At 43.3% G+C, this 11,348-nt stretch overlaps 1 protein-coding gene across 1 annotated transcript in view; it reads right to left on the bottom strand.

The window, feature by feature from the left end:
- Positions 1–2,303: 2,303 nt before the first annotated feature.
- Positions 2,304–11,348, bottom strand: part of chst11 (carbohydrate (chondroitin 4) sulfotransferase 11) — a 21,792-nt gene continuing 12,747 nt past the window's right edge. Inside the window, exons 2-3 of the mRNA XM_030767991.1 lie at positions 10,386–10,471; positions 2,304–3,158 (exon numbers count right to left, since the gene is read on the bottom strand). Of these exons, the coding sequence (XP_030623851.1) occupies positions 2,304–3,158; positions 10,386–10,471 (941 nt within the window). The remainder of the gene's footprint in view (positions 3,159–10,385; positions 10,472–11,348) is intronic.

The following is an 11,348-nucleotide window of genomic DNA, read 5'->3' as shown; positions in this document are numbered from 1 at the left end:
GTTTTTCATCAGTTACTGCAATCTCAACATGTATAGCAATGAAAGCTTCACCTAATGAGAGCGTAATCCATACAGCTCCTATAATGGAATCTAAACCTAAGAATAATCACCTCTCTTTACACTACAGAAAACATCTGTTTGTAGGTTAACGCAAATTTCATTAAATAAATCAACTGTCTCCCTCTTAGCGAGAGAGGACTAGCTCTCTTGCAGTTCTCCATAGACCAGGCATTGCTTTGCTTATATTATATCTCTATATATTAGTAAATGGACTGAAGCCAAGGCTAACGATAAAGTAGCCACAAGATGCCAGTCAGAAAGACTACGAATTTACCTGTTTTCAAACAGCCACTATGACAGACTGCTTCAATATAGTAAAATAAAGTCATTTGTTCTTCCCTGGTTCTAGTCTATGGCTGTGGTCAAAGAGAGAGGGAGATAAAGACAGATAGAGAGAGATAGGAGGAGAGAGAGAGAGAGAGAGAGAGAGAGAGTAACAGAAAGAAAAAGAGGAAGAGACTGCTGGTTCTACATGGTTTTGGTTTTGAATGTGGATTTAAAGTAAAGCTCTCTGTAAAGACCCAGCTCTACAGGGAGCTCAGAGCAGTTCATGTGTACTGACTTTTCTGAGCTGCTAAAGTCCACTCCCAAGCCCTGCATTTCTCCAATACAAAACCACCATTGATCTCTGTACAGACAGACAGTAACACGCCTAATTGTATTTTAACGGCCTGTCCCTTTATGGTTACAGAAAATAAAACATCATGCAACAAAAAAAAAATGAAAGTGTCAGTCTCTTTGAAGAACCACAACTAGAATCTCATTAAAAAGAGATTCACTAATGCAAACTGCAGACCTGGCTCAAATTTCAGCTTTCTGTTTTATTCTCTCTCTCTCTCTCTCTCTAATTCTATTTATTAGTTTCTTTTCCTCACTTTTCTGTCTCTCTTTACCTCTTTTTTTTCCCCCCAGAACTTTGTGGTACAGTTATTTTTAGTCAGATTTTCCCGTGTGAACCATTGACAGCTGGAAAACAAAGCCCTGGTCGTTTTTGAATTCTGAAAAACACATTAACAGCGTACCAAATAAGAAAGACAAAAAAAAACATGACAAATAAAACTATTAATAACAATAATATATATATTTTTTAAAAATCCTACCACTAAGTTCCTTTCTGTCTGCAATAAAATGTTAAGTCTTCCCCGGCTTTTTCTTTCACAAAGTCATTTAAATAATTGTGTTGTGCTGCTCGCAGCTCCTTTTCATAAGACAATGAAAACAAACTCTACAGAAAACAACAACAACAACAAAAAAAACACACAACCAAAAATCCAAAAAACATCCCTTAATTTACCAGAGATAGTCTGGGTCATGAGAGCGAGTCTGTCCCCGGTCTGAAACGAGGAAGTCTCGTTTCAGTGACATCTGACCTGTGAATGCCAAGGGGACATCAGCTCGGCGTGACTCAGTGAAAGGTGCCATTTCTCTGTTACTCACTATCCCCCTCTGATCACTTCCTTATGACATCAACTATAAATAAGCGGGAACGCACAACCACGCACTGACTTCCTCAGCGAAAGCTGGGAGCACGACAGTTGGGGGGCAACTGGCCCAAACATTGCATTACAATCTAATATTAAATCAGAATTAGGATTGGAAACAGGATTAGGATGCGGAGTGAAATGTTGTTCTTTCAGCTCGGTTGAAAGTCATTCACTCTGTTCTTACAGGCATTACTGTGACATTACTGTGAAATCTGTATCTATGTGGGTATTCAAATGGGAATATTATTGGACTATTGAACAGTGAGAGATGGAAATTCTGTAATATTGCTGTTTGATGGTGTGGAACAATAGTATCAATCTATATTTTACAATTAAATGGATAAAATTTGTCAGTCAGAAAAGCAGGAAAGGTGTGACTTGATCACAATTCCAATCTGATTCCTCAGATACAGCAGGATTCCTCAAACAGCCCTCTCACACAAAATATGTTCTCATTTTGCACCTTCACTTGACAGACAGGTCCAGTATCCAATCAAATTACAGGCAGACTGCCTATGGTCCCTTTAGACATTGACATAGTTTCATTTCTTCATTTTTTGGTTGAACTTCTGTCAGTACGACAGTCAACGACAGTTTATCAAGTGTCTCATAAATATTCTCCCTTCCGTCCACTCTTTCATTTGACTCTTATAGTTCTTACTTTTTTTTTTTTAGTACCACTTTTGTACTACTTTCTTCAGCCCTGCTTTGTGAATGTGCATGCACACTGACTGTGTGCATCTAACTGAGAGTGGATGTCTAATGCAGTTTCAGGTAGCTGGGCGTAGAATAGTTAAACATGAGGAAGTCCAGTTTGTAGAGCTGATACAGTTGGTTCTGCTGTTGGGCGCTAATGTTGTTGAAGAACATGGCTGTCATCTGATCGGTGGTGCGCGTGGATTTGGCATAGGAAGGGAAGCTAAGCGTGTCAGCCACACCCGCGAGCCTCAGCACCAGGCCGGCGTCCTCTTCCAGGGTCTCGTACTTGCCCACCAGGTCGTAGTGGACGTGGCACGGGTGGCAGAGGGAGTAGACCGTCTGCCAGTGCTCGTTGAGCGGGCCCTCGCGCTGCGTGGCTGGGTCGGTGATATACTCGGCGAACTCGCGGAACGTGACGTCGGCCCCGCTCTGCAAAGCCTCGGCCGTGGCGTTCCTGCGGTAGCGTCGTACGATTCGCGTTCCGTAGCGCTTGTGAAAGGACGTGTTGTAACGAAGCGTGAACTTGTTGCGGTAGGCCGAGACGAGGCGTTCGAAGGGCTCGCGCACGAAAAGGAACTTGAGGTAGCTCTTCAGGCGGTAGTTGATGTCCGCGATGCTGTACTGGTTGAGCGTCTTCAGGTTGGCGGGAACGTGAGCCTCGTTGGACGGGATGTCCATGGGGTGGGCGTAGCGACCACGCCCGCTCAGTACCATCATGACCCGTTTCCAGTTGGTGCAGGCCACTTTGGGCACATAGCAGTAGATCAACTCGTGATCGTCGTCCACCACCAGATGTTTGAGGTCGGAGGGCGTGAGGACGCGGCGTTTGCGGCTGGACGCGCTCTGAGCTCGGCACGTCTCTGCCACCCGGTTGCGACGAGCCTCCTGCACCACGGCTGTCCCCGAAAACTCCGGCTGAGAGAACAGACAGAAAAAACTTAAGTCATTTACTTTGCATTAAGACGTCATAAAAATGATAGTGTGTTATATTATCGTAATAAAACTGCTTATTATAGATGACAAATATTGCATCAAGCTAACGGTGTATGTGTGGCACCAAATGTTCTTTAAAAAGAGATCGCTTATCATTTAAAAGGGTCAATTAGAATCATAATCCTTCTGAGGGCCTTTATATAAGACAGCTGGGAGATGAGGAAAAAAAAAACATGTATTATGCCTTTTCCATCACTGCTTTTGAAATGTAAATGTCAGGGAAGAGGCCAGAAAACCCAGAGGGGTGTCATGTCTTTGAGTGCGCGTATAACTGAGGGATGTGATACAGAGACACACAGACCGTGACAACAAGAGAGCTGACCACTGAGATTTCCATTTTTACCAAAAAACACTAGAGAAAACACACATATCTTTACACTCTTAAACACATGTCTCAGCACTTAAAAGGCATTTATTCACAAATGTTCCTGTTAAAGTCGGTGCAATATTTGCTGTCGTTTTCATCTGAACTAGGCTGATGCAAGAGCAGAGAGAAAAGTGCCATGACTGAATCGCAGCCTGCATTCCAATAATCTTCCACTGCTCTCTCTTTCATTGTCTCCTTCCTTTTGTGATGGAGTTTTTGCAGGACACTGTGCAACCGGCAACCACGCTCTAAATGCAATCTGGGATTGTCAAGGGCCAAAGGTCAAAGGGCCGCAGTAAATCTTCCCTTCTCAGCAGCGTCCTTCTACATATTCTTACAAAGTGATGAAACCAGAGTAAGCACACAGCTCCTGCCAAACACTGGTCTCTTTACAATTAAGAACAGATTGTTTTTGCTTTAGACCAAGCATAGCATTGATTAGTATGAATTTGTCCAGGTCTAGATTGATTTAAAATCTGATCAAATGAGAAGCAACAACAACACACACACACACACACACACACACACAGTTTTTCTCTTTCACGCCCACTCACTTGCCATTTCAACATAACATCTGCTTCTCTCTCTCCCTCTCTCTCCTTCTCCCCCCCCCTCTCTCTCTCTTTGTAAGCATGAATTCCTTCTAACAGGATTCCCATGGTCTTTGTGTCATGAAATCTCTCTGTCACACATTGTCACTCTTTCTCACACAACCCAGCGGAAGCTTCAGCACAAGGCTCTTTGTTACAGAGGAACATCCGACAGTTCCACAGTGACTGAGTTTTACAGAAATACTCCACACTTCTCCACATCAGATGCCAGACAGAGAGAGGGCAGACTCTTATCACTGACCGAGATGAAGGACTGATTCAGAGTCAGGTCAGAGAGCCAGAGACAAGGGCTGGATATCAAACCCACGCTGTCATAGATACAGAAAGTGAGGTCACATTAGAGAGATTTTCTCTGTGATATTTCACATGAGAAGTTCAGAAATGAGCTCAAACCTTCCTTTATTTTAGCCCCAACCAATCCTCTCCCTCTGTCTCTCTCTCTCCTTTCTCTCTTTCCCTCTCCCTTTGTCCCTCTATCTCCCTCCCTCTTATTCCTTTCTTGCTCTCTCTCTCTCTCTTTCTCTCTAGTATAATTCGTAAGTATGCACCATTGATGAACACCAGGTTTTCTGACTACATGTTTCTACTTGTGTGGGGTGAAGAGATTGTGTTGTGTGAAGAGATCAGAAAATGCTGGAAACCTTCTGAAAGGCTGAAAAATATACAGTTCTGTGCACCACAGAAAGTACAACAGAAACACAGAGATCAAACAGGAGGGAGAGAGAGAGAGATAGAGATAGAGAGAGAGAGAGAGAAAGAGAGAGAGAGAGAGAGAAAGAGAGAGAGAAAGAAAGAGAGAGAGAGAGAGTGAGAGAGAGAGAGAGAGAGAGAGAGAGAGAGAGAGAGAGAGAGAGAAAGAGAGAGAGAGAGAGAAAGAGAGAGAGTGAGAGAGAGAGAGAGAGAGAGAAAGAGAGAGAGAGAGAGAAAGCAAGAGGGGAAGCAAGAGGGGAAGAGAGGGAGTTAAAACTTCACAAAATACAACAAATAGTGTTGCCTCCCATAAATTTCATTCCTTTACAGTTGGAACTGAAACACAGAATATGAAATATGATACATTTGTCATAAACTGTAAGCTCTCAGACTAATCCCGGCCAAACATGTTAAACACTCCAAATATAGATTGAGAGTTGATTGTGTTTCTCCTCATGACAATGCTGGAAGAGTGAAGGATTAAGGGAGAGGGTGAGATTAGACAGACAGATACATGTGACATGCTCAACAGGTGAACCTAAACCAGTGAAATCAATCTGTAAAGAGAACCTGAGAATTCAAAAACATGCTCCCTGTTACAAACCATGAAAGCAAACGAGCGTGTCACTGCATCTGAGTATGGGAAACAGTTTGTGACAAAGGATAAAAGGGTCAAATAAGGTTGCGCGTGTCCACGGTTTGCAGGACAATGACCTGACAGGTTAAAATAAGGGCTCTCCTCTATGTTGTTACATGCTCAGCAGTTGGTTTCTCAGCAAGATATTCCACATGCTTTTCTAATCTGTTTGTCACCTGTCATCTTATTGTAGAGTACTGAAATCTTTTAGGTCTCTGAGAGACTAAAAGTAGTTGTTGGGTTTTGTAATTCCCAATACATGTACCTTTCAGTCAGCAACAATATAGCGAATGAATCTTCTTAACTTATCATTTTTGGAACTACACCTCTTTCTCACCTCCCCCCTCCCCCCCTCTCTCTCTCTCACACACACACACACACACACACACACACACACAGAAAGACAGCAAAAGGCAGTGTGTGTCTGCGTATGTGTGTGGTGTGTGCTGTCTCTGTTTACAGAGTAAACATGGTGCTACATGCCCAGTCCCCAGGTCCAGTACTGGCATGCAGTGCATGTCTCTCTGTACTCTGTCTCTCTCGGTCTCTCACACTCTCTCTATTTCTCTCTCTCTGTCTGTCTCTCTCACTCACGCACACACACAGGAACACGCAGCTGTACCTGTCACACATTTCCACTTATCTGTCACACCAACGGAGACAAAACCATCCCTCGTATGAATTATAATAAACTCTCTTTTATGTTTATTTGATCGTGTTGATGTTAACTGAAAGTCGGTTGAAACAAACAAAGCAATGGGTCGGTAAACTCAAGAGTTGTCTCTAGACCTCATAACGATAACAAAGCTACACAAGTAATTTTGCCATGGTTACATTAACTCTAAGAGTGTTTATTTCCATCCTAATCTGTGCCGGACACTGTAAATAATCCATGAATCATGTAATGTAATCCTGGTGAATGTACAGGATAGTCATCAGTCTGGCTGACCTGACCATGAATCATTCTGGAAAAAACAATCCCAGTCTAAAACAAATGAAACTCTCTGGACTGGACCAGTATTGCACATCCTGACAGAATACTGCTGTACACGGCTTCTGTAAATTCTTTAGAGAGGCAGCTCTGGGAACGGAATGGAGAGACAGGAACATAGTTTAATCAGACACACCGTGCCTTCAGTCAGATTGAATAGCAGTTGTTTGTTGAAAGATTCTCAACAGAATGTGAATAGGAGAAAAAGTTTCTCAAATGCATCATAATATTTTACATTATTCCATTGGCTGATGTAAATGAAATACAGAGAAGTAAATATTTCCACTATAACCCTCTCCATCCATCATTCTCCATTTTTTTTTTTTTTACTGACAATATCAAAGACTTTACATGAATCCAGAAGCCCTGACTCTTTTTTTTATTTTGTTTATTCCGTGACAGAGGAGAGGTCTCATAACTGAAGGAGATAACACTGGGCAACTGTGTTTTATCCCCAACTCTCCACCAGTTTAGATCCTCAATGAATTACACTCCTCCCCGTTAATGTACACTTTCTTTTTTTTTATCTAAACATACCAAAAACATCCTCTTAACAAAACAGCATCTGTCTGAAGCTTCAGTTAAGACACTTCTTATTGGACCTGAAGCAAAAGCATTGTTGAGGAGAATGGAGAACTTTGTCTGAGGAACAGGAACTTGTTTAGAAGTTCAGACTCAAACCGTGAACATCGGTCAAAAACTTTAAAAAAAAAAAAAGGTAAAAGTGGTGACATGGTTCGTACGTCGTATCACCTATTATCTTCATCATGAGGACGCTCAGACTGCCAACGTGTGTATTAAACACAAACACGACCACAGCACAATCTTAAATTACGTGGGAGAAAGTTAAGGCGTTCTGTTTTTGGAGAAAATATTGCAATCGGTGTTTCAGATTACTGGGAAGAAAGTTGCCCTTAGCCAGAAACTATTCGTCCTCAATTCAGAGTGAACGAAAGGAAAAAAAAGTCTGCTTTGAATGGTACAGTAGATGACACTCTACCTGTCAGAGCAGAATAGTGGACTGTACAGTTCACATAAGAGGACAGTCCCCCTCTGCACTGCTCCACACTGATGTAAAGTCTTCTATGAAACATCACTGTACATTCAAAATACACAGAGAATAAGAGCTTGCACTGAACGTGATACATCAGCCCACCCCTAAAACCTTCCTCACGCATGACGCAAGAGGATTCCACGCTCTGTCTCACTGATATCCCATCTCCCTTTACCTACTGCAATCTAATCCAGGAGAGAGAGAGAGAGAGAGAGAGAGAGAGAGAGAGAGAGATGGTAAAAGGCTACAGTTTCAAGTGACAACATGGGAAGTTTCCACTGCCTCTGCCTGGTTCTTTGTATAAACACACACACACATGCATACACACATCAGTAAACACAGATGATTAATAAACTATAGAAGAGGACTGCAGGATATCTGATAGCTCTGGAGATGTGTCAGAGAAGGGACACATGAGACCATACACCTGAAGTAGAAAAGGGAGGGGAGAGGGGGGCGCGCGCTCTGAGAAAACGAAGCCAGTGATTTTCCACCTCTCGCACTGAGAGAAGCAAGTCTCTCTCTGAATTTGACAGGTTTATATCAGGGTACGCACAGACTCCTACTGAGACCGACCAAGGGTTTCGGAAAATATGACTGAGTGAAAAAGAGAAATAGAGAAAATGCAAAGGAAGACGGAGAGGGTATAGACAATATTGCAGTTATAGCAGCCCTGTGATATGGAGAAGAGTAATGACTACTATAAAAACTACTCTCTCTCTCTCTCTCTCTCGCAGTCTCTCTCCCTCTCTCTCTAACATACCCACACACACACGCTTTCATTCACAGTAAAGGCATGTGAATGTCTGTGAGTGTCACATGTGTGAGTGAGGTTTAAATCAGGTTAACCGAATGCATTAGATACTTGCATTTGTCAAATGAATATGTATCTGTCCTGTCAGGCCTGTGTGTGTTTGATCTTCCCACTAAATAAACACAGATACACGCATACCAGTTCACACACAGACACATACATGGCCCACACACATAAAACATCTGCACTTCCGCAAAGAGATGAGGGAGACTAATGTTCTTCTAACAGAGCTGTCTGTGAGACACGGCAGCCAGGCTAAACCAACCAAACATACCGGATATGACCGAAGAGGACTCAGACAGTGCTGCTCAGAACAGCTCCTCAGAGGGGTGTACGCGAGCATGTGCGTGTCATATCGTTATCTGTTTGTTTGAAAAGCAATGCAGTTCACTGAGTCTACCTTCCACAGAACAGTGATTTGTTTTCTTAAAACTCCTTATTTTCCATGAGTAAGATTAATACGGTAAACACTTAAGCACTTAAGCCAGGCGCGTGTGAGTGCTGTATCAGCGCTGCAGCGGTGTGGGCTCCTCATTAGCTGTGTACTGGGTAAAAAAAAAAGCTGATCCCACAGTTCTGTCGTGTTAACAGTGTTGGTAATGGAAGTCTGTTGTGTTAAGGCTCCTATAGTGCTGGTTAAAGAGAACAAAGCTTTCTGCCAGACAGGCCTCATAACTTTTACGCACTGCTAAAGCACAACACAGAGGAAAAAGTCAGAGGGCTTAAGCAGGTATAAATGTCTGTCTGAAATCATTTTTGTGTCTGTTCCATTACCCAGTGGGATTATAAATGCAGTCCTGCAAAGCTACAGTCAGAATATACTGTCTCTCTACTCCCTGAATGTACTCATCTGATGCATTGGCCCAGTGTAGGTGTGTGTGTGTGTGTGTGTGTGTTGTTTCATTTGTAAGCATATGGCTACAATGCAAGTCCCACAATACAGGGCAAAATGGGGCATGGCGCTGCAGTCTGCCCTAATTAATACACACAGCAACAGTATCATTCACACACACACACACACACACACACCCCAAGTCTAAACAGTTTCTGATGACTGGGCAGAGTCAACCTGATACACTAAGTCCCTCACTCGTTTCCCGGACCACAGAACAGCACAGCCATGCTCCGGACCGCAGTGCACTGGACTATCTGCACAGAACAGCACAGCCATGCTCCGGACCACAGTGCACTGGACTATCTGCACAGAACAGCACAGCCATGCTCCGGACCGCAGTGCACTGGACTATCTGCACAGAACAGCACAGCCATGCTCCGGACCGCAGTGCACTGGACTATCTGCACAGAACAGCACAGCCATGCTCCGGACCGCAGTGCACTGGACTATCTGCACAGAACAGCACAGCCATGCTCCGGACCGCAGTGCACTGGACTATCTGCACAGAACAGCACAGCCATGCTCCGGACCGCAGTGCACTGGACTATCTGCACAGAACAGCACAGCCATGCTCCGGACCGCAGTGCACTCGAATATCAGTGCGGCAACAGCGGACAGGCTGTCCCTCAGGCGCAACATCAATCATTTTCAGCTGGACAGAAAAATTAACACAAAAACGTAGTCATGGGGAGAGAGGGAGAGAGAGCGTAGAGGAAAAGACAGAATCAGGAGCCCCTGCAACATGCTACAAAAAGTTTCATTGGTTTTCACCAAGTCTGACAATCTGTTTTCACTTCCATTACAATGACTTCTGTATGGGACAATGGAGACACTTCTCACTACTAAAATATGTCATCCCGCCCTTCACTTCATCAGCGAGGAAAATGACATCAACAAAGGTGGAGCTATGAGATCAAAGAGGAAATTTCCCATATGCATGTCCTACTGGGAGGTTACATAAAGTAATGAATGAGTGAAGTAATGACCAATCATACGCCAGCTTATGACACAGTGACCAGTCACAGCTGCATAGTAACAGACTGACCAATCGAAGGCTATGATGCGAGTGACTTATTGTGGGCTCTTCTACCTGTGTGGGGTTGTACAGTTCTTGTAGGGCGTTTCTGGAACCTTTTCGACAGCAGCCCTCTGCCACAAACGGGTTCCTCCTCATTACTGCAGAGAGAGAGAGTGAGAGAGAGAGAGAGAGAGAGAGAAAGACAGAGGGAATATTTAAAACAGTCTATCAAACCATTCATGAAAAATAAACAATCGATGACAGGCAGACCTACCAATCAGAGAGTAATGTTTTAAAAGTCAAGCAATCAGTGAGTAATTTGTATAACTACCAGGTAACCAACTAGTTTCAGAGGGAAAGTTTGATTGCAGCAAAGCAGTAAAGGGCCTGGTTTTAATGTAAACCCTAAGGCAACGCAAGCAATTGCTGCTTGAGAGATGAGGTTTCAAGCAAATACATCACAGAGCTGGGAAAACAAAAAACCCACAAATTATCGTGAGCAAAGCTTTCAAATGAAGTAATAACAGTGTAAAAAAAAAAAAAGCCCAAACACAGATATGACCGAGCCAAAATATGAGGCTTTCATAAAAATCCCAGGAGAGCGTTAAGACATGATCAGATACCTAACATCCATTAGGATAGTGTCATAAACAGTGACAGCCCCCCCCCCCCCACACACACACACAAACACACACAGTTATTGAGCTGTGACCCACATTAATGGAGCCCTGCTAATGATTCTGTATCACTCATCACACATCAGTACTCCCACTCCAACACAGATACACACACTCACGCACACACGCACTCCCTTATCTGCCCCCCCCCATCCAGCTCTCAGGGCAAATAAATAATTATCTAAAGTAATACAGTCTATTTTAACCTTCCAAAAAAGATTCACATCAACAAGCTGTGCAGGCATGCTGAAAATACACACACACACACACACACACACACACACACACACAGAAAGAGAGCGAAAGTCAAAGTAAAAGAAGGCAACAGAAAACAAATGAAAGAGATATTCAGATAAAA

This window comes from Chanos chanos, chromosome 1, assembly GCF_902362185.1.
Source record: "Chanos chanos chromosome 1, fChaCha1.1, whole genome shotgun sequence".
In the NCBI taxonomy this organism is placed as follows: Eukaryota; Metazoa; Chordata; class Actinopteri; order Gonorynchiformes; family Chanidae; genus Chanos; species Chanos chanos.
The sequence above is the reverse complement of the archived record's forward strand: the minus strand, read 5'-3'. Positions and strand labels throughout refer to the sequence as shown.